Here is a 23,742-nt window from a genome sequence, read left to right on the forward strand (position 1 = left end):
CAGCTCGGATCTGGCGTTGCTGTGGCTCTTGTGTAGGCCGGCAGCTACAGCTACGATTAGACCCCTAGAACTGGGAACCTCCATGTGCTGCAGGTGTGGACCTAAAAGGACAAAAAGACAAAATAAATAAATAAATAATGTAGGAAGTTAGGAAAGGAGACAAGATGAGTTCCCTTCCACAGGGGTCAACAACAGGGTCCCTTTTGAGGATCTTCATAAGTTTGACACAGTTTAATAAATGAATTTTAAAATTATAGCGAATACCGGCAACTATACAACAGACAACTTTACACTTGTAAATGCTTGATAAATATGTAGTACTGAGAAATTACGATTTGCTTTGGAAGGTAATCTTGTGCTGTTTCAGTAAGAGATCTTTGGAGTAAAGATGCTACTTGCTCCTTATACAGCTAAAAAATATATTAAGAAGCTTAAAAAAAAATTTCGAATCTTTTCCCTCAGTAGCTCCAGGCATTTTATCCATGGAATTAAGCCTGTTTTTCCTCCTCTAGAACCTCTGCTATGATTTCGTACTTTCACCAGCTTCTAATCTCCACTATATAGTTGGAAGCATTTAAGACCAAACCCTCTTTAGGATATCAAGTTGCAGAAGACTGTAGTTTCAGAGATATTTATACAGTAGTGCTGCCACCTAAAGATGAGGTGAATAAGTAATTCAAAGGAAATGACCCATCATTCTTAAGGCTGTGTCAAAAATTTTCTCACTTCTTAAATAAAAACATTTGTTTAAACTTTATAAGGAAAACATTTCTCATACCTAGGGATTAAAAAAAAACATTGTTTTGTTAGTAGGGAAGCTTGTTTCACAATGAAGTGTTGCTGTCATTTTCCATGGCAGAAATTTTCAAATTCAAACCCTTTAAAATGATCTGTGATTTGAGGTCTCCAAGAATATCCCCCAAATTTCTCTCAGACCTCAGTCGCTTCCTCTAATACATAAAGTGTGTGTGGGGGGGGGGGGATTAAAAGATATCTAGAAGTAAAACTATTGAGGAACTTCTGGTTTAGTGGCTAAAGCTGGTAATAAAAGACCCATGCATGGTGTTTCCTCCTCTGGGTGACAGACTCCATGCAACTCTCAACAACTGACATACTTTTGTAATTCAATTTTCTCATCTATAAAATGGGGTTAATTTCCCCTCTCTTCTATCTGCCTCTAAGTCTTAGCTAGATAAGCTTCTTGGAAAAGGTCCTATAATTAAATGAGTTTAAAAGTCTCCTTTTGCCTAATAAGAGTACCTCACGGTGTACTGCAAAGTAACCTCAAAATATATTCAGTTAAATAAGCTAAAACAATGATTCAGTTTTCTTTAATCACAGATTGACTTCCCTGAGAGTTATTTAAATAATGATAAAGATGGGCAAGGCTATTTTCTGCTTATTTTGCAGTCCATAATTTTCGTACGCAGTGTTGCAGGATGGAGATGTGGCAGTATCCAAAGTGAGGGGGAAAGTTAACATGTACCAAAAACCTTGTCAAATTTGGTTAAGATTTCAAGAAAACTCTTAAGGACTTTTTACAGTTCTACATTTCACCCTAGTATAGCAATTTCTGAAAATGAACTCGTCCCTGTTACTCTCTCCCTCTCGACCCAAGGACGCATAAGTAATATTTATCAGGGTTTTGTCCTTAGTCACAGTCCCTCAAAGGGGCCCAGTTTCACCTACACTGCGTGGGAGGCTGGGCTGCCACCCCACGCTTCCTGTCAAGGATTCCTGGGGCTAGAGCCTGAACTTGGACTAGCCCCTTCTTCTTCATGCTAATTCCGCCCTTCTAGCCCCTCTGGACGCGCGTCTGAAGGCCAAGGTGAGACCCTCCCGGGCGATGAAAGGCTTGTCGCCTCCAGAAAGATGCGGGCGGAACGGGATGTGTGTGTGTGGGGGGGGGTGACCGAGCGGTAGCGGCACCGACAACGACGCTGAGGGCCCTAAACTGGAGCTGACGCAGGCCCTACAGGGTTCTGTCCCCGTCTGAGCCTGGCTTCCGCCCTCTGAGCCCAACGAGGAATAAATCCTCCGGGGGGCGCTACCGGAGGTGGGCGGAGAAAGTGCGGCCCGAGAAGCGGCAGGCAGCCCCCTTCTCAGACCCGCCTCAAGGCCTGGGCCGCAGGCTGTTGACGCGCCAACGGCCGGGAGGGCGCGCGCACGCGCGAGCTGGGGGGCGGAGGGAGCGCGCTCGGCAGCCGCCGCCGCGGCGGCAACTGAAACGGAGGGACGCGAGGGCGGAGGGCGCGAGCCACGGGAGGAAGGTGGGGGGGAGATGGTGGGTAGCGGGGAGCGCGCGCTGACGTCGCCCGGAGTCACGCACGGAGCGCCGGGTTACGCGCCGACGTCTGGCTGCCACGACTTGCCGTCTGCGGCGGCGGCGGCGGCGGCGAGCGGATCCCGCAGGGGAAGGAGGAGGAGGAGGGAGAGCCAAGGGGGCTGTGAGTGAGCGGGAGAGGCAGGGTGTGAGCCGGACTTGCCAGCGGGAGGGAGAACGAGCGAGAGCCGAGCCAGCCATCCGAGCCGCCTCCTCCTCCTCCCCTCGGCGTCCCGCCCCCGCCTGCCAGCCCGCCTTTCTCCCTCCTCAGCCGGCGGAGCCCGAGTGAGGCGCAGCTCAGCTCGCGCCGCTGTCCAGGACAGGTGTGCGCGCGCGCGCCCTCCTCCCCTCCCCCTTTCCTCGCGCCTGCCTCGCGCCTGCCTCGCGCGCGCCCTCCCTCCCTCCAGCCCGCGCCCTCCCTCACCTGCGGCAGGACAGCGCCCGCCCGCCCCGGTAAGCCCCTCGCGACCTTCTCTGCTGCCACTGCCTTAGCTCGAGGTGCCGCCCACTTTGTCCCCTCTTAGTGTTTTCTTATGCCCCAGGAATAATGACTGGAGCGCTGTAGACGTCCCCGCACCCTCCCTCCGGGGACCCTGGCAGTGCAGCAACGCGCCCCCTCCCTCCCGAGCGCTCGAAGGGACAAACTCCCTCCCATCTCCAAAAAAGAAGAAAATCACACGCCCCTTTAAAAAAAAAAAAAAAGAAAGAAAAGAAAAGGAAAAGGAAAAAAGGCAATCCTACCTCGGCAGACGCTGGAGACCACCAATGATGCCGTTTGCTAGCGATGCCTAAGCCCCAGTCCCTCTAGCCACCTTCGCCTGGGGCCTGGGACAGTGCGCCAAACCTGGCCGACACTCCCTGCCCGGCAATCCTGGCAGGAGGGGAGAGGAAGGAGGGTTCTAGGCTCCACTACCAACCCCTCCTTTCCTCTGTTGAACCCCCCCCTCCCACCCCCGCAATGCATACACCCGCCCAGTATGCGTTGTAAAAATAAAAAATACATTGGTGCTGACATCGCAGATGAAGCCAGGCCCAAGGATGGGTGGCCCGAACACGGCGTTTTCGCCGCCCCACGGAGCTCGCTCAGCTCCGTAGCCGCCTCTGCCTCTGTCCGAGGGCCAGAGGAACGGATGTGAAGTTGGAGAGGCTGCCCTTTGAGCGATGGTGGGGCCCCGGCAGCAGCTGAGACGTAAATAGGGGCAGGGACTTCCACAAATATATTTGCCTTGAGCCTGAATTTGGATAGAAAGAAAGGCCCCAGAGTCCGGCGAGGGAAACTTTCTTGGGTTCGTTGCTGTCTACCCCTGAATAAATGGTACTTTGATTTTCGTTGTCTCAGCGGGACCCTTTTGAGGTTTCTAATTCGTTCTTATCTGGCCCCCTTAACGTTTCTGTCGGGCCAGGCGCTTTCGCAGCGGCGTCTGTGTTTGTGTCCCGTGCCCTTGGAAGGGAGGTCCCCGTGCTGTATAATGGGCTGAATTTGGTTTGCCATTTTTTGGTAGACCTGTCGGAGGAGGAAATGAATTTTTTGATTTCTTCAAGACCCTCACTGCTCCCCGCCCAAACTGACGTTTTCGAATTGCGGCTTTGAAAATTGGAGTGTTGACTAGAGTGTGTGGAGAGGGTTGCTGATTTCATTCCTCTGGGTACGAGTGAAACCATTTAAGAATCAGCCGAGAGAGAGCGATTGACATTTGCATCGGTTCTGTTTGGACCTTTTGGTACATAAAATGTCGGGTTCTTGGAATCTTTGATCGGATTTAGAATGTGTGCTACATTTATTTAACTCTGCAAATGCTTAAAATAACATTTTGTGAAATGCAAGGATTCTATCACATGGATTGTTCTCTTCAGATTTTAAATGTTTAATTCATATCTTTAACCCTCAACATTGAAATAGCTTTGGAGAGGCAGAGTTTTAAAGATAACCGAACTATAGAAGGGGAACAGGCTTTTTAAAAATGATTGATGAAATACTATTAGTCGTTGTTGTTCAATGTTAAGATTTACTTGAGAGTTTCCCTTCAATTCCTTGGGAGCTAGCCATGAGAAGAAATGGGTAATTTCGCCACTTTGAACAGTTGCAGTACAACATTCCAGTTAGTTTTAATGATTTGGGTACTGAAGATAATTGTCTGGTTTAAGACAGGCATTTAACCTAAGTAGCACTTGAAAACACAAGTTCTAATGTTTTTGCTTCTCTTTTATTTGGGAAATCTGTGATTCGGTGAAATATTAATGAGCATGTTGTTTCTGTTGTCAACTCCAGAATCAGAAGGGTTTATTACCCAGAGGTACATTCCCTCTCTTCAGGTTTATTTTCTAAATGCGTATGTTAACTTTTACTTTTAAAACCCAAAGCTGAATTGGGGTTATTTCACATTCACCCGTAGGGAGGCTGAGGAAAATGAGGCTCTTTTCCTTCTTGTTCAGCCTATTATTTCACTTTCGAACAGATTTTTGTTGGTAAGAGTTTGTTAAAGATGTAGAGGTAGAGGGATTAGAAAGAAGCAATCTTTATTCTCTTCAAATTGTGTGTGTAGCGTTAATAAAAGAGCATCCTAAGTCTAGGGATGTTTCTCAGGTTTTAAAAATGTAAGCACACTTTGAGAAGAAAAGGAATATTTTGGATGGTTTTTCATTAACACAGATATTTTGTGCATATTACTATTTTTCGTTTTCCCTTTTTCTTGCCTTCATTGTATTGAAATTATAATTTTAATTCTACAACTATTTGTTTTAAAGTAACCATGCAAACATCTGGACCTTTGAACTGGCTTTTCATTTACTGGAGTTACCATGTTGTTTAGGTAATTAACAAATGGCTAGGAGTGTTTTTAAGTCCATAAATGTGTTGATGGATTTTCAATGTTGAGATGCAAATCTAGCTTTGAAATTCTGTTTAAAGGTCTAAACTCTGTTTGAAGACTTTTCTTTCAGATTGCCTTTTAAGGGTACAGTATTCTATAGCTTAAGGAAAGCTGCCTTTCACCAGCCGCTCCCATTCGGACCAAAAGCCCACTCTTACAGGCTTGTCCTGAAATTAACTCTCTTGTTTGAGTAGTGAAAATGTGCTAAATAGCCTATTTATCATTGTATTATTTTGGAGAAGGTATTATTACCATTGTTTGCTTTTTAGATACATTTATAAAGTTGGCAAGAAGCTGATATATGGTGGCAAAATTTTATGCATATATAATAAACAGCATAAAACAAGTACATATTTCTGTGGAGAGATTCAGATCTCAGTTTTTTGCTGATTTGAGCTTAAAATTCCCAGTTTATGTGTGCAAATGATATTGAACTTGTGCTTTGTCTAGAAACTTCATCAGTTGCCTCTGAGCTAGGGAACTAAGAACTCAGGTCCGATGGCAGTCACTTTTTCAGAAAATCAGGGCATTCCCAAACTCGAACCGCTTCAGAATGTTTGGAAAGGAGGGCAAGATTTAGAGTCCAAAGTTGGTTCAAGAAGGCAGGAAATTTTGAGCCCTTTTTTTTTTTTTTTTTTTTGTCCCGGGGGAAGCGATCATTACGTGGAAGAGTGACAGGGACTGGCAGGGGTGTGCCCCCTCTTCGCAGCCCTGTTGGCTTGGCTGCTTTGAGCTCTCCTGAGGGGGTAAGGGCTTGGTTCAGCGCCAGGTGTAAATCGTTGAGGAGGGACTCTGGCTCTTCTAGATCGGTCTTAGCCTGGTCTTAGTCTTAGCTTACCGGTGGGAGCATCATGCCCCGCCCAGTTCCGTACGGAGACCCTGCCACTCAGCTTTTGTGACCCTCTTTGGGGCCGAGGTCTATCCAGGGTCCTGATCGCCGCCTTGCGAACCTCCAGGAGCCGCCGCTTCTTCGCACTTGTATTTTTGTGTGGTGGGAAGTCCGTCAGTAGTTCCTGTATCCCCCACCCGACAGACCTGGGGACAGGGTAGGGAGCGGAGGAAAGTCAGCACGGAAAGGGTACTACGCGGTGCTAAAGAATGCCCCCAAACTGAGGGGAAGTTCTTTATGGGGCCCCAAACCTGGATGTCTCTCTCTCAGAGTGGGCCTCTTCTTCACAGAGCCATTTCAGGGACGACTGGACAGGTGGGTGGTTCTGGGGCTGGTTCACAGGACTACCCCAGTTTGCTTTTTGGGAGCCTGGGTGTTCTGCCCTGTTTCTTCCTCTTTAGCGGGAAGTAGCTCACCTCAGCCCAGAGCTGTAGTAACCAGTGTTGGATTGAATGGGGGCCTTGCTAAGAGAAAAAGGAAGCTGTGAATATTTAGCAGGCAGGTTTGCCCAGGAGTTGAAGGAATAGATCAGGGGACCTTAAGGTCTTAAGCATTGTCAAGGCTTATGCCCTGGACTGGTCTGGGTTTCTTGATCATTAGTCCTCTCTTTACCCCTCTCTTTTCCAGGAAGCTTGGGCAACCAGGTACTTAGTTGTCTTTGGGGCTAAGAGTGAAGGGAGGCAAGTCTCCTGACTTTCAGCGGGTGAGGGGTGTTCCCTGGGAATGGAGCCTACCAATGAGATAGACATAGTTTCTCAGGATGAAGGCAGCAGTTCGTGCTTGAGAAAGCCAGGGCTGGGGCTGTAAGGTCTGTATCCTCTAACTAAGTGCCTTGCAGAAGGTGATGGGGAGCGTGTGGGGGCATAGGCAGGAGATCCCCTGGACATAGGCCTTACCTTTCCCACGGCTGCTAGGACTGCAGAGTGCGGTGAGGGAGTATAGCATTCCCTGTCTATCTAGGAGAAGGAAAATAGGCCCTAGATGATGCCTCAAATCTAGGAAGAGAGAAGTCAATTACTTCTGAGACCAGAGAAGACCCCCTTTAGCTGTCATTGGTTAAGTAATGATTGGTAACCTAGCTGCCTGCCTGCCTAAAATCCAGTGATCATTTAATGTTTGACTTTTTGAGAGATGGGGGCTCTCCTTGACACTTAGGAGTATCTGGGAGGAGGAGTGAAAGTGGCGAGCGAACCTGCGTTAATGAGTCCCGTAAGGAACTGCGTTTCCCAGGAAATTCCTGACATTTTTAGCTTGTGAATTTCCTAAAGCCTGCTTGGTTTTCTTCTCCATTCTGGGTCCTTGCAGAGAGCAAGAGTGGGCCAGGGGCTGAAGGCTCGGCAGGGCCTGGTTCATCTGCAGAGCTGGCCGGCTACTAAGGCTGGGCTCAGCGCTGAACAGGGTGCCCCCCTTCCCCAAATCTCGGAAGGAGGAGGGGGAGGCCGGCGGGCCGTCCTGGTCCCAAAGGGGTTTGTTTGGAGGTTTGGGGGTGAGTGTGGGGTTTCTTTTTGATTGTTGCTTGGGGAGAAGGGCAGAGCCAATGGGAACAGGCACTGCGGGCACCCCGGCCCTGGTGCGGCTGCCGTCCTCTGCTCGGCTCCCCCCTGCCGGTGAGTGCGCCCGCCCGCCCGCCCGCCCGACTGTGCGGGGCTGCGGTTGGGGGGAGGGGGAGCGGGATCATCTGAGGCCAGAGCCGCTGCCTTGCGCGGGGAGGGGGAGCGGCGGGAGCAAGGGGAGGGCCGGGCTAGGTGTCTGCTGCTCCGCGCCACTGCTGCCGGCGCCCGGTCCTCATCCCTGGCAGCCCTTTCTGCAGCTAAGGGTTACCGCCGCAACACCTCTCCCCTTCCTCGCCCGCCTCTGCGGCCAGGGCTCTGCGGTAGGAGACAGTCCAGCCAGGCGAAGGGTGGGCCTGTCTGGGCTTGGGTCTGGTTCTGGATAGGACCCGCAGGGGAGGGGGTGGCCGTGACTCGGTGTCCCCTCTCTGCAGCGGGCTCAACTGCGCTACGCAGGCCCCTCCCCCCCCACATCCTCTTTAGGGTCACTGGCAAGCAGAGCTCAGGCCTGCTCCCTGTGCCCGGAATGGCAGTTCCCGTCTCACCCCTAGTCCCCCAACAACCCCGGGCCGAGGCTGCCCAGGGTCTGGCCAACAGCGACAGCCACAGTGGCGGTGGCGGCAGCAGCTGCGACGCGGCGCGTCCTGCTCCCCCCTCCCAGCCAGGGGTGTAGGGTGAGGGCCGGGCGGGTGGGCGCCGCCTGGCGGGCGGGCGGATGGGGGCTGGCAGCGGGGAGGGGGCGCCGGTCACGTGCCGGCGGGCGGGTGGGCGCGTACAGTAGGGCGCCCTGCTACTGTACTGGGGAGTCAGTGCCCTGTTACCGGGTCTCGTCTGTCTCGTCTCTCCCGCAGATCTCGCGAGAGTGGCTGACTGGCTGTGGGGGTTGCGGCGGCAGCAGGCGGAGCCGGGGAGGGAAAGCAGCGGCGGCTGAGGCGGCTGAGGCGGCGGCGGGCGGAGCGGCAGGCGGCGGCGGCGCGGCGGCGGAGCGCAGCATCATGGCGGACCGAGACAGCGGCAGCGAGCAGGGTGGTGCGGCGCTGGGCTCGGGCGGCTCCCTGGGGCACCCGGGCTCGGGCTCGGGCTCCGGCGGGGGCGGTGGTGGCGGCGGGGGCGGCGGCGGCAGTGGCGGCGGCGGCGGCGGGGCCCCGGGGGGGCTGCAGCACGAGACGCAGGAGCTGGCCTCCAAGCGGGTGGACATCCAGAACAAGCGCTTCTACCTGGACGTGAAGCAGAACGCCAAGGGCCGCTTCCTGAAGATCGCCGAGGTGGGCGCGGGCGGCAACAAGAGCCGCCTCACTCTCTCCATGTCAGTGGCCGTGGAGTTCCGCGACTACCTGGGCGACTTCATCGAGCACTACGCGCAGCTGGGCCCCAGCCAGCCGCCCGACCTGGCCCAGGCGCAGGACGAGCCGCGCCGGGCGCTCAAGAGCGAGTTCCTGGTGCGCGAGAACCGCAAGTACTACATGGATCTCAAGGAGAACCAGCGCGGCCGCTTCCTGCGCATCCGCCAGACGGTCAACCGGGGGCCCGGCCTGGGCTCCACGCAGGGCCAGACCATTGCACTGCCCGCACAGGGGCTCATCGAGTTCCGCGACGCTCTGGCCAAGCTCATCGACGACTACGGAGTGGAGGAGGAGCCGGCCGAGCTGCCCGAGGGCACCTCCTTGACTGTGGACAACAAGCGCTTCTTCTTCGATGTGGGCTCCAACAAGTACGGTGTGTTTATGCGCGTGAGCGAGGTGAAGCCCACCTACCGCAACTCCATCACCGTGCCCTACAAGGTGTGGGCCAAGTTTGGACACACCTTCTGCAAGTACTCGGAAGAGATGAAGAAGATCCAAGAGAAGCAGAGGGAGAAGCGAGCCGCCTGTGAGCAGCTCCACCAGCAGCAGCAGCAGCAGCAGGAGGAGACCGCCGCTGCCACCCTGCTGCTGCAGGGTGAGGAAGAAGGGGAAGAAGATTGATCAAACTGGCAAAAAAACCCCACACACATGCATACACACACACACACACACACACACACACACACACACACACAGAGCCACAACAGAGAAAATATACTGTAAAGAAAGAGAGAAAATAAAAAGTAAAAAAGTAAAAAAAAAAAAATAATAACTCTTAACTCCAAGGGAGCACCACCCACAGAACCTCCACCAACTGACAGTTTCTCTTCTTGACTTGCCACCCATCGCTGGATGTTGTCCACTTTATCCACCATATAAAACAGTAAGCAGCTGCTAAAAACAAAAAAAAAAAAACAAAAAAAATACAAAAAGTAATAACATTATATGAACTGTGTTTCCTACTTGATTAAAAAATATAAAGAACTGAGTGTTTATTTCCCTAATTAACCAAGAACTTTTGTACACGTTTAAGCTATTATTATTAAAAGTGTTTGCAAAATGGTCAAGATTATAATATTGCTGAATTATATAAAAGTCCTTTTCATGTTGAGCTAACATTTGACTTTAGCACAAAAAAGAGATATTTTAGAACACGTAAAATAATATTTTTAGTTTTTCTCATTTTGTTACCAAATTTCAAACCTTACATGGAGGTTATTATAGTATATTTGACACCCTATATACCTGTGATTAGAGATGTGTATATATATGAGGGCTAGGCATGCTGTGTGTCTGAGCTTTGTCTAAATGTTATGCAGAAGTTTGTAGAGTTAAAGGTACGTAGGTTTAATTCATGCAAGGTAAACAATAAGTGCTCTCTTTTATACAATATGCATTGCATCTGGACCTTAAACATAAAAAAATGGTCAGTGAAACTTCTGTGAACATGAAGAAATTATTAAAAAAGGCATTTAAATGAAATTTGCTAAGTTGTGATTTTTATGGTTGGAACCAAAGTTATTCAAATAGTGAAAGAAAAAAGAGAAAGAAAAGGAAATCTCCCATAATATTTTTCTGCATCTGTTTGCTTTGACTGAGTAGGCGTTTTGTCATTATTGTGTATATGAGATGTACTTGTATTGTTCATAATATATTTTTTTTATTATGTGTAGAAAGATTTTAAAAACTAACGTGCAGCAATTTCCAGTGAACCTGTTCTTGGACATCAGGTAGTGAGTCTATTTGTGGTCACTAGCACTGTCTCCTAAACTTGTAAGAAGTCTGAAGCTACCCTTTGATTTTTGCCAGTGCTATTAACTTATGTAGACCTGTTAAAAAGCAGAGCAACACAATTATAGTTATCCTACTGAGCCATGGATTCTGAGCTTCATTTTAAAAGTGAAAGCCAAGTTGGTGTATGTAAAGGATTTCCATGTAGCTGTGGTGCTAGTTATTACTGGCTACATTATATGCTAATGTATTTGTGTTCCCCAAGTGTACAAGCCTTTTATCAAAAGTATGTTCTATAACTCATATATTCAAGGTGTAGGGTATGAAAATGCAAAGCTTAGGAGAGCACTTTACAAAGCTGGTGTCCTCCAAACTGAAATTGTTTGTAACGATAGTCTTTTACAGGTTTTCATTTAAAGATGTTCGTGTGCTTTTAATTGACAACTAACTTCTTGCTGCTGTATAGTAAAATATTAATATATTTTTATCATTAAACTGCTGCATGACTATCATCTTTGAGTGAAGAGAAAATGTTATAAAAAAAAGATGCCTTAAACAGTACATTTTGGTTTGGAATTCTGTAGAAAGTATTTTGGTTTAAAAAAAAAAAAGGATCTTGTCTGACATAGAGAGTTCTGGGGATGGAATTGTTTTCTTGGCAAATCCAGCCGTGTAGATCTAACTGCTGTATGTAGAAGACACCACCTGTAGGAGCTGGAAGGGATCATGCTTCTCACATTGTAAAGCATTGGCCTAGGAAGGTGAAAAAGTTGTCTTTTTGAAGGATTTTTTTTTTTTTCTGCTGGTTCTTTGGGTTTTGAGTTGGTATTTTTAAGCTCCCTGGTTGAGTGTGTTGTCTTTGTTTTTGAGATCTACTGTATGTGTTGAATAACAAGCTATTTCCATTGTACTGTGCATTTTCCCATTAAATTGTTTGCTTTTAATATTCATACAATGTTAAATATGAGGTGACCGTAAAATAGTTAGGAGTTTCTTTACTTACAAAAATCACTGGAAATGATTAAATTGCTTTTCCCTTTCCCCCAAGGTGCATTTTTCTTTCCATATAGTAAAGTTGAGCTTCTACAGTGCATAATGTGACATTTGGAATGCTTATCAACTGCATGTAAACATTAATAACCTGCACTTTTTTGTCTTAAGGTTTGTTGAGCTGTTTTGTTCACTGTACTTTAACTGTGATATGGAAAAGACTGCATTCTCTGTGCTGTTACTAGTTAGGAAAGAGAATTGCTTTGATTTTGTCTCTTGTTTACTATAGCTTCTTGAAGTTAAGCCTTGTACTACAGGTTGTTGGAGTACTCCTAGATCAGTGTTTCATGGTAGCCAGCAATAAGTAGTGCAAGTCAACAAAAACACAGCAAACTTAGGCAAAGTGTCCTTTCTTTGAGATGCGAGTTCTTTCATGAGGTTTTCTTTAGGGTCCGAGTTACCTAAAGTGAAGCCTTTCTTACCTATAGACTCCAGATTCTGCTTGGAATCCTACCGGATCAAGAAGCACATGCATTGTGCAATTGTCTTCACACTATATAACAGTTAAACACAATCTTACTAAGATTTTGAAACCAGTGTCTGATTTATGGTCAGTGGGTTTAAAAAGAAATCCACATGCAGATCTTTTAAGACTTAAGACGTGATCATAGAAAAGACTATTGACTGTAAAGATGCTCTTTTTTTGCATCTCACTTTACCTCCCCAAGTATCCTCCCAGCCTTCCCTTCTCCCCTCTCCTGCTCCTTCCTTTTCTCACCCCCCACCCCAGGTGCTCAGTACTTTACCATGGTTCTATATCTCAGTGTTTTATGTTGGAGTTTTTCCTTGTTTTTATTTTACTAGTTGGTGAACCCTGTTTGTGTTGAAACAAAAAAAGGAAATGGTATATTTGACCATATGTGTTATTCATAGAAGACAGTATGATCAAATGTGCCAAAACCAAGTAAACAAAACTTAATTCATGACAAGTATGCCTTATTTTTAATGATCTGCTTTTGTCTTACAATTAAGGTCCAAGAGCTTGGTTAAACTATATTACTTGCCTAAGTATAAAAGAACACTTGAAATGCATTGCGTTCTTTAAAATGAGAGACACTGTCAAGTAATTTAATCCAGAGATCAGCCACCAGATTTGAAATGCCCATATTATGTGTGTGTGTGTTTGGTGTTGTTCGTTTTGTTTTGTTTTTGTTTTTGTTTTCCTTTTAAGTCACCAAATCTTTTTTAAAGATACTTTTTATTTGTGCCTCCTATTTATAATGCTGATGTTGGAAGCAGCAGTCATCCAACCACAGAGGGAGCTAAAGTTAACTAACCAGAACTGTAGAAATCATTACACATGCCTTTGACAACAAAGGAAGTTCACAAGAAAAGTCATGTTGGCTTTTCCTCCACTAGATACAGGTTGGAGGTAGATGAATATTTGCCAAATGGAAAAAAAAAGGACAGTGTGAGTCAGGAAAGACAAACTTTTCCAGCTTCTCAAAAGCCATGGAGAGTAGAAACCAAACCCAACAGGGAAATAAAAAACCTTGAAAGTCTCACTTTCTAGTTGTCCCATGCAGGGGTTGAAGTTTGACTCAGAGTAGAAAATATATCAGTGTGTTTTTTAGATCTTCACATCTAGAGATGGATAACTATTCCAGTTTGATTTTTCAGGTAATGGAGAAAGCTGCTAGTAATTTTAACCCCTGCCTAAAGAAGACAAATAATTTCATTTGGGAGCAAATACTTGTTGCCTTGAAAAATAGCACTGTAATAGCCTATGATATAATTAGTTATAGAATAACCTTTATCCCTTTTAAACTATGCAAATTATTAAATAATGTAAATTAGGACTCGATTAAAGATAGTTGATTATATTGCAATCAGATGGCATTCACAAACTTAACTGGAGCATATACAGATAAAATCTATTAGTCTAAGTTTTGTATGCTAACAGAAAAATATAATTTAGCTACCTATTCTAAAATGGTGAGTATTATTAATATTGTACTATAGGACTGGGAAGACTGCCTCCTTTTTTGAAGAGAGAGAGATTAAGGATTTTTATAATTGTTTTTCATCAAATTTTAATATTTTTGTCAAATTTTTAGTATTTAATTTGTAAAACAGTTTGCTTTGTACTGGCATACAGAAAATAGGGTATTGATTTTAAACTTTTTGAAGCCAAGTGATCAAGTACATTTGTAATAAAAGTCAATGGATATATATCAGTTGTACTCACTGTTTTCTTTTCTTATACTTATTAATATAGGAATGCTGTACTTTTTCTGCAGGAAAACAACTAAATTGGGGTGGAAGGGAGGGGAACGTATAAGTCCTTTGATAATGGAAATCTGGGTGGGCACCATGGCCCAAGCACTTTATATAGTCTCTAAGTCAGTTAAGAGTTGGTATATTTAAAAAGATGTATAGGTCACTTTTTTCCTACCTTTTTTCTTATGAAACAGTGTTTGTGGGGGTTATCGCGTTCATTTCTTTCTGTGTTTTAACATTTTGCATTTGGCAATGTTGAAACTTTATAAACTAACACATTTTTCTTTTATGATTTTTGGGTTATCTGCCAGTCATGGTTGACCCCACCATGAGCGTGATTATTTTTATCTTCCACACATGGTTCACCCTCTCTTCGATATTCGCACTTATTTTTTTTCATGTTACGTACACATTTCCACGTGATTTTAGAATGGGGATTTCTGAAGCTGTTTCTCTGGTGGCTTTCATAGCCACTGGATTCATTTTACTGTACATGTCAGCATACTTTTAAGATTTTTTTTTTTCCCCATAAAAAGTGAGATACCAAATCTAATGACTTTTTTCCCTTTTCACTATCCAAATGAGATTCTGCTTTCTATGTAAAAGGATGCTAAAATGAGAATATTTAGCAACTTAGGGCAAAATTGGTGATAACTGAGTATAACATTTATTGTGGATGATCCCTAAATTTGAATACTATATATATAATATGTATGTCTATGTATATACAGACATACATATATATGTATGTATACACACACACACACACACACACATATTCCCCTTGAGAGTGGAATGAGTAGGAAAGATTATTGGAATTGCTTAATTCACTTATTGCTTAAGTGAATAAGTTCATTAAAGTTCTTTGTGCAGAGTTTTTAAAGTTTATCCACATTTAAATCATACATTATACTTGTTTATTTTCATTGCAAATTGACTAAATTTAGGCCATTCATCATGAAATTACATAAAGCTAGTGATCACTGCTGTTAGAATTACTGTTTACACCCAGCAGCATTAATTACTATAAAGAATTTATGATAAATTTTTAAGAAAAGCTGATTTTAATATTTGAACTTATTAGATCAAAAAAAAGCTAAATTTAAGGCCTAGGCCATTTGACAGACTCTTTTTGAGCAGAAATTTCATTATTATGGACTAGGTGAAGATCATCTAAACTAGCATTAGCATGAGTCAGGTAGAATTTCATAATGCAAGAACACCCAGGTGGAGAGTGAAATATATGACCGGTTTCAAGCCAACAGTTTGTCATCTTTCAGCTGCTAAACTGACCACCAAGTTTTGATGTTGAATGGTCCTAGGCAGTTCACGTCTTTAGTAAAGTTGAGCATGGCAAAGGTTACTTGTAGAAACATTTTTCTTAAAAAGAATTTCGTAGCTACTCATTTATTTTTATTTTGTCCCCATATCGTGTTTGGCATTTCTTTTCTTTCTTCTTTTTTTTTTTTTTTTCCTGATGTGCTTTGCTTTTGTGGAAAATTGTCTTGTTTGATAGGTAGAAACATGGTGGTGATCCTCTGTGTAAAATAAAGTTACTTCTTATGGACCAGAAATATTTTACTCATTTTGGAATCGCAAGAGTTTTGCATTTTCATGACTACAGTGTCATTTTGATGATTACTAGTAATTTGCTTATTAATTAAATTTTTGTAGCATTTTTCTGTAAAAAAAAAAATAAGCTAAAGAGTTTAATTGTCTTGATTTAGGGTGCACTTTAATAATTCAAGAAGCCTACAAGTTCAAGGACCAAACCTTTATATTCTACAATTTAGAGAAACATGGAAATACTCTTATTAGCATGTGTTTTGCTCTAAACTGGATTAACCGGAAGGATCCTAAGACTTAAGAAAAGATGTCCTTATTATGAATGAAACTTACGGGCAGTCAAACTTATGGGATAGGTGACTTAGGTATTCACTTTGACCAGCTCAGACAGTGTTGGCCATCAGTTCATGAATTAATAGACTTATGTTGGGGGAACAGGTCAAGCTCCCATTGAGCTGGAGCGGATTGGCAGTTTCCAATGCAGGTAGTTGTTGGTGTTATTCGACCTACCTCCCTACCACATACACTGGCATTTTCTTTTTCCCATCCTCCTTTTTCCTTGTTTCTCTCTACTTTTTTCTTCTCCTTGGCATAGGCCTGCCAGTGGTACTCCAGATTACCTCCTTAAGGGGGAAGTAAAGAAATTGCTGACTCCTGCCTTAGGACATAGCTAACTGATCCTAGGAAGATTTCTGTATTTTAAGGGCCGTTTTTTCAGACTGCTCTTTTCCCTATAGTCTGAAGTTGGCGGTTTGGAGAGCATCGAAATTGTTTAAGAAATTTGTGAATTGAAGAAAGTAAGATGTATGTGTATTTTAGGTAAGTTCTGGAAGCTGAGACTTACTGGTTTGGAAATTTGAGAGCAGAAAGGGGAGAGCTGTTTAATGTGTTCATGAATGGGACTGTGAGAGGTATACAAGGGAATGGTTTGGAGGTCAAGAGTGAGAAATTTTTATTGGAGGTAGGAAAGGACACTGAGGTGGAGTCTTAAATGAGAATTGTTTGCTAAGGACAATGAAGTTGATATTCACTAAGGAAGTTTCAGTAAAAGAGAAAAAATGGGTCCCTTGTTGGTTATGAGAAAGCTGTTGGTCTGTAACTAGGTGTCACGATGATGATGCATTATACAAATCTGTTTTCAGGGGTAGGATCTTTGCTTTTTTGGACATATAGCACAATTGTGAAATGGCAACTTTTCTGGTCAAGACAGGTTGATGCTAGAGATGTTATTTTGAGGCCAAGAAATAAGAAAACTTCAAACTTTTTCACAATTAGCATTTTTAAACTATCCAAAGTATTTATCATACAGACTCTTCTCCTGGGCTCATGTTAAATGTAGTTTGCCTTTGCTTTTCAGAATATTCTTCCGATCAAATTATTTGATTTTTCAGTCCACAAAGATCCATATTATGCCTTGCTTTTACAGAACCTTGAGCCTTTGGTCCATGTAAATTTCCAGAAGAGGACAATAAGTTGGATAAAAACATTAAGTTGCATCTTTAGGTGTCTTTTCTATTTCTTCTATATTTGCAATCCTAGCAACCATTTAACATTGTGGACCTTATGAGACCCTCAGTAATACTCTTTCTGAAATTAGACAGCATACCTCCCCAAACTCAAGTTTCTGTTTGTTTTCCCATTTTCTGTGTTACTTTAAAATTGTAGAATTCCCAAGAGTTCCGTAGTGGCAAATGTTAATAATATAATTTAGTACATCTTGAGAATTCATTGACGTCCTTTATGGGGTGAACTGATAGTATCTAGATCTCTGTTCCCAGTATCCCAGGAGCATTTTAAATTATTTAAGATGAAGAATTACTTTAATATTTGTTTTTAAAGTTAAATAAGTATATTTGGATTAACTCTGTTTTCTAGTTTATTATGGACTTGCCCTCAGTGATTTTGACAGATTACTTTCCAATTGCATTTTACCCAAATCTGTATATGTTAGTGATAAAAACCTCTTTAAAAATAACTTAAAAAAGAGGTTCTGATTTTGTATTCGGATTTTTTTTTTTTTTTTTACAAATGTCAAATACATTAATAATAGCAGGGTCATTTTTATTTTAACTTACTCTGTCGCGTTGGCTCTTAGGATGATTTTCACGTAATATTGTGTGTCATGTTTTAAATTATAATAGTTATGTGCTAGAACTTAAGTCAGTGCAGAGCATTCCTAAATAATCCCTCCCTTAGGAATTGTTTTGAAAGAAGTGAATTCCCAAACCTGTGTCAAGAACCAGTGATTAAAATGACTGTGAGACAAGTCTTTGAAAGGCTTCCTTGAGTCTAATCAATGGAGATAAATGATAGCCCATTTCCATGCTGCATAGAGTTGTTAGGGTTTATAAAGTTGTCCGTATATAAAAGTGCAGAAGCAGGAAAGTCTATGTAAAAGTTGCCTATAAAATTTCTAGTTTTCATTATTTGCACTATTTATCTTTGCACTTGATTTTTTGAAAGTTAAGACTAGTCACTTTCACTTTTGTTTCTAGTCTTTTCTAGTTTCTTACAGAATTATGTTTTCAATATCCCACCCAAAGCAAAACTTATATGCAATTAAATATTCTTTATAAGTCCAAGAACATATTTCTTAGTGTTAGGTATGTAGAACAAAAATTTGTTTTGATAAAATTTTTAATATGGGCCTTTATTTGCCAATAAAATCCTTTGTAAATGTGAGTTTTATTAAACTATTTGAATAAAGTGAAAGTTTAGGATAGAAAAATATATATATATGAAATGATGTCTTTGAGATCCAATTTCCAGCCTGAAATGGCATGGTTTTGGAGTGTTGATTTGTTTTCACTGAAGTCAATGAGATTTGAGGTTAGCTGGGTATTGGCTTATAAGAGCTGGAAGTGAAGTGGGTGGCAAGTGGCAGCTCCCTCTTTCATGTAGTTTTCCATAATACTCATGGAGTTTCCTCATGGTCTATGTGATATCTCTGGTATTGAAATAATTATATTAAATGAATATTCCTTTTTGGAATTCAAGGTTGACTCACTTTTTGATGGGGGGGAGGGTGGCAAGGGATAAGAGACTCTATTTTAACTAGAGACATTCTTATAACCTCAAGATTGTGCTCTAGAAAGAATAAGAACACAAAAAGTGTACCTGTGAACATATTTTTTGTCTTAGTGAGAATGTGCAGCAAGGTGTTCAGAATTGCAAAAAAAAATTTTTGACAGTTTTGTCAATAGAAAAGGAATGTGTTTTGGCTATACTTATTTTTTGTAAGTTATTTAATTATTTCATTTTATATTCCCTTTCCCATAGTCTTTTAGGCGCTTCATACTTAAAACCAACAAGTGAGAGGCCTCTTTTCAGATCTGGTTTATTTTTGGAATGCCTGAGTGTGTTTCTGGATGAGCGGTGGGGGGGGGGGGGCTGTTTTAGTTCTTGACATGCTCTTCTTGGCGTATTTTGCTATTTAGTCTGGATCTTATGTTTGCAAATTCTGTTGAAAATTCAGTGATGTATTTGAAATGAGAAAGTTTGACATAGTGTGAATGTTTGTGGCTGGACTCTATTGTAGAACCTTGTGACTCTGTTTTTAATTAGGTGGAATTTAATTAAATGGTAGAAAATCTATTGTTCAGATTTTAGATAAATTTTGAGAAATCTAATAGATAAATCTATTAGATAAACCTTGTGCCCGGTAGTTGTCTAAATGTGGACCAAATTTGGGAAATGAAGGTTGACAAATGGGTATTTGACTCTAGATAATCCTTTACTCAAATCATAAATTAAAGGCTTATATCATTAGAGTTGTCTTAGGTTTTATGTTGTCTTAGGTTGAATGTGGCTGATGATCAGCATCATATCTATGAATTTCCTTTGGGAAAAGAGAGAAATTCAGTCTCCAAGCCTTTTCTTGGAGTCTAAATTTACCATATGTGGAAATGAAAAAATTTTAGAGAGTAGCTTTGATTATTTTTAAATGACGTTAATCAGCTTAATTAATTATTTTTCCTAGTTTGAAGTACTTATTTCCCAATTATGAATAAAGGGAAAAGATCAACAATTTGGCCCCACCTTTTTTGAGGCCATTTTTAGTGTTTTGCCCCGATTTCCCAAACCTCGTATCAAATGAATTACGGGTATCCCTCTAAATCCCTGTAGCCCCTTTTTGGGGTCACAGATACCTTTGATAATCTGACAAAAGTGGTGGACCCTTCTCCCCAGAAAGAAAATGCGCATACACAGATAATTTTGCATAAAACCTCAGGGGCATCACACATCTTCTGAAACCCCAGTTAAGGATCTCTGCTCTAAGTAAAACTCTATAGAGAAATTTTTAATGCAATTAATGGATAAATTTAGGAACTAACTATTGGCTTGAAACATTTCAGATTGGAATTACTGTTACATGGTGGCCCCTACTAGCAATATGTGACATTGCAGCCAGCTTTGTAAGACATTATAACATCCAGACAGATGGGAAAAACGCAAAGTTCTGAGTTATTTTTAAGGAATCAGGGCATCTCTAGACATGGGAGCCACTCCTGGTTCAAGGCAGGGGTCAGGGTGCCTGACAGCTTCTAGCAGGGTAGAGTTTGATAAACCACAGTGCTCAGGATGCCAAGGGGTTAGCTATTATCTTAACCCCTTCCTCACCAAAAGATTTTAGTTTTTGCCTGTTTGGAGATAAGATGTCACTAGGGAAGAAAAAGATTTGCCTTACAACTTTGCTGGAACACATCCGTTTGGTGATGTCTGGGACACCGGTATTATTTTTTTGAGAAGGTGCATAAAACCAAAGTAAACTATTCTCTATGTAGAACATTATTTACTAGCAACATTTGTTTGGATGTTTGAGCTTTGACAATTTTTACCAGTATATATTGGTTTTATTTAAAGCTGGGAGTCCAGTTTATAAATAGAATAGTTGGTATATCTGCCCTTTCCCCCCTGTAAAGAATAGTTAAAAGGTTTACGCATACTTTTTCTTTTTCTCTCTTGATGCCATGGAGTAGGGTGGGTGGGATGGGGGGAGATCTTTGAGTCAACAACTGACAGAAATGTCTTCAAATTTAAAAATTGAGAATCAGCACCTTATTTAAGTCTAACTGTACACCATTTTAGTGCATGTTATTAGTTTTAATGATTTTTTGGTGCATGCCTTTGGGCTTATTCAAAAGTGTACAATAGGAAAGTATATGTATTTCCTTTCTTAGAAAGGAGATGTTTTTCTACTTTGCAACATGTGATTACAAAATCTTCCTCTGTGGGAAGATTAACCATGTATTGAACTACTGAAAAGTATATATTTTTAGATATACAGAAGGAATCTACATGGAGCAGCATTCAGACCTATATAGAAGTCATAGCATTCTGTATAGGACTAAAAAGGAAATAACATTAAACACTTAAACAGACTTTGTTGGGTAGAAATACCTTTAGATCTTGCATTGACTTCCACAAAGAAAATGCCGCAGAAGTTTGCTGAAAACTTTTGTCGTTTGAATTTTCTCTGTCAGTGTATTTAGCCCAAACAGAACAGCTTTGGGTTAACACATACATAAGAATCAAAAAAAAAAAACAAAAAAAAAAAAAACAAAGCTAACTAAATCAGTCTGGTTTGCCAGTCCGGCTTGACTGAAATAAGTGAACGAACCACGCGCAACATAAAAAACTGTCCAACTCCTCTGGGGTTTTGACAAAATAACCTTGGCTGATGTGGGAAGACACCCACTTTGATTTCTGACCTGACAGTGAAGATTCATGCTTGACATGATTTCAAACCTGACAGTGTCTGTTTAAGGAGCTATGGTACAGTTTGCTAATTCAATCCCAGATACCTGTTGATTACCTGTGAGATCTAGAGTCCAAAGTAGCCAGCAGCCGTATCCCTGAGTGCTCTGTGCCCATCAGATCTCTTAAAGTAAGCAGCATTGGGACAGGTCACAGCTCTGTGAGTGACCTCAGGTGCTGTGGACAGCCCCAGATTTCAAGAATTGGATCTGCTTTCTTGGGAGTCATCACTGAACTAACGTCCCACATGGTGTTACTTACTGTAGATGCTCTCTCATGGAGGAGGCCCAGAGCACACATCCTGATCGCTTGTGGTACTCAGAGAGGGGGTGCTAACTCTGATGCCCTGGCCAAATTCCAGTTTAGGGATGTGGGTCTTCTTGCCATTCTAATTGGAAATGTGCATCGCTTTCCATTTTCCCTGTTGATCTTGGTGCAAACTGCACAAGTCTATTTCTTTGCCCTGATCCCAAGTCTCTAAGATGCTGGTATGTATTATATGGGCCAAATTCATGCCTTCTCCTAATGCAGGAAAGTTGAGGAATGAGGGAGCTCAGTGTCAAAGTGCCCTGTGGTTGGAGGGGAAACTCTTAGGATGTTTTAGGGATGAAATTGGCCCTCTTTTTAGCATAAGTTGGGGAATGTGCACTGGCCGGAGGCTTCTAGCCATGAGGTGTGAACTGAAACCTATTTTCTCTCTTTTCTTATAGCATGTTGAGAAAAATCTGTTGGGTTTTTAGCAGTCAGGGAAGGCCGGAGTTCTGCAGCTTTAATCTGGGTAACTGAGGCTGGTTTGAGCAAGACTTTGGTTAATTAACTAGGTTCTCAGATGCCACAGACTCCGTGAAAAGTCACCATTATTTTCAATGGTTGTGATAGAATTTCCCCCAGTAGCCATTATTTTAAGGTTATATTGCGGAGTTGCTTTATTTGAGCTTTTTGTGTACACAATCCCAAACTGGAAGAAATAATAATTAAAAAAAGAGGAATCCTGCTGTGAAAGGTATATATTACTCTAGATTTTTCTTACTGTAAATATTGTAAGATTGTAATACTGTCGATATTTTATTAACCAACAAATGTTAATCTATGTGAATTCAGACTTATTTTAAATGTGCTTCTTATTTACTGTGTGTGGTCCCTGTTGCTGACAGTATTAAGTTATATTCTGATGTAAGATTAACTTTATTAAAGAATGTAAACATTAATGTTTCCTTATGGGAAAACAAATAAAGTATAAAGAAGACAATTCTTTTCATTAAAATATACTGTGTATTTACACTTGCTAGACCCAGCACCACTTACAAATTTAGTACACTGTTCAAAATTTTAGTTAACACAGCTGACACGGTTGTGCTCTGTTTGAAAGTCTAAGAGTAGATATTGTTGGAATATCAACAGTTTGTATTTGTCTGCTGTGAAAAATAATATTGAAATTTCTAATGGAGTTTGTAAAATTTTTATAGTAAAACATTTTAATGACAGTTTAAAAATTTATCTTCTCTGAAGGATGGTCAAAACAGTATCCTTTCAGAAATAGAATTGTTCTTTAATATCTTTCCAAAATGACTTTGGTTAAATGGACCAGATGTGTATTAAGTTAAAATTTAGGACAAAGTTGTCATATTCTTTGAGTTTACAAGTTAATCCTTATTGGAGACGTGCCAATTATACAGTAGAATATCATTAATTTGCACTGTTTGGGGACCCCATTAAGAATGCTGAATTTTGCCAATTAAGAAGTAAGCAAATGCAACTTAAAAAGTAAATTTGAGCATTCTGTATTAAATATGTGCAGTTATTATCACATGAAGAAGCGCAGTGTGTCGGGCTGTAATATAACCATACTTGCTGTCATGTTCTCCCATCTCAGTGCTGGGAACTCACCATGTGGAAACCAAGCAAATGTGTTGTGCATCAGCCGGCTTGAGTTTGTTCAATATCAAAGCTGAAACTAGCGAGGTCTGCTGTACTGCTTATTGAAGTATTGTGATTCTTTTAGGCATTGATTCTTACAAAATATATACTGTAACAGTATACTTTGTACAGATTTAAATTTTATTTGAAAAAATGAAATAAAGTAGGCAAAAAAATAAAGATGTTTATTTTTCATGTGACTATATAAACAGATCAGTCTTTTGTTTCAGTGCCTTTGTTGGGGGGGGGTTGGCGGTTACCGTTGCTCTTGGGTTTTGGCGGGGGAGGGGGGGAAGGGATAGATAAGAACCACTTTTAGGATTCGGTAGCAGGCGTATTGCCTGATCATCAGTTGGCTACAAGCATTAAATGTGCTCTCTCACACTGGAAGACTCTATTATTTTCTATTTTATTTTAAAACAAATGTATTTAGTTTTAAAGAGTTGATGTGAGTGGCTTCCCTATCTTGCTTCTTGAGTTCATTTTCTAAATTCTCTGATGGTGTGACCGTTAAGGAAGCCCTCCC

The 23,742-nt window shown here is 42.1% G+C and overlaps 2 protein-coding genes across 5 annotated transcripts; both read left to right on the forward strand.

Annotated features, from left to right (window-relative positions):
- PURA (purine rich element binding protein A) lies at positions 1,041–22,525 on the forward strand. Of its 4 annotated transcripts, none has more exons than XM_003354297.4 (2): positions 1,041–1,828; positions 8,484–22,525. In XM_003354297.4, the coding sequence occupies exon 2, from the start codon at positions 8,628–8,630 to the stop codon at positions 9,594–9,596; it is 969 nt and encodes a 322-aa protein (XP_003354345.1). In that variant the 5' UTR covers positions 1,041–1,828; positions 8,484–8,627; the 3' UTR covers positions 9,597–22,525. The 4 variants fall into 4 exon arrangements, with proteins under 4 accessions (XP_003354345.1, XP_003354344.1, XP_005661787.1 ...); XM_003354296.4 differs by lacking the exon at positions 1,041–1,828 and adding an exon at positions 2,298–2,776; XM_005661730.3 differs by lacking the exon at positions 1,041–1,828 and adding an exon at positions 2,298–2,646.
- On the forward strand, positions 22,600–23,427 carry IGIP (IgA inducing protein). The gene has a single exon (XM_005661731.1). It carries the CDS (start codon positions 23,090–23,092, stop codon positions 23,249–23,251), a length of 162 nt encoding a protein of 53 aa, XP_005661788.1. The 5' UTR covers positions 22,600–23,089; the 3' UTR covers positions 23,252–23,427.

This window comes from Sus scrofa, chromosome 2, assembly GCF_000003025.6.
Source record: "Sus scrofa isolate TJ Tabasco breed Duroc chromosome 2, Sscrofa11.1, whole genome shotgun sequence".
Taxonomy (NCBI): Eukaryota; Metazoa; Chordata; class Mammalia; order Artiodactyla; family Suidae; genus Sus; species Sus scrofa.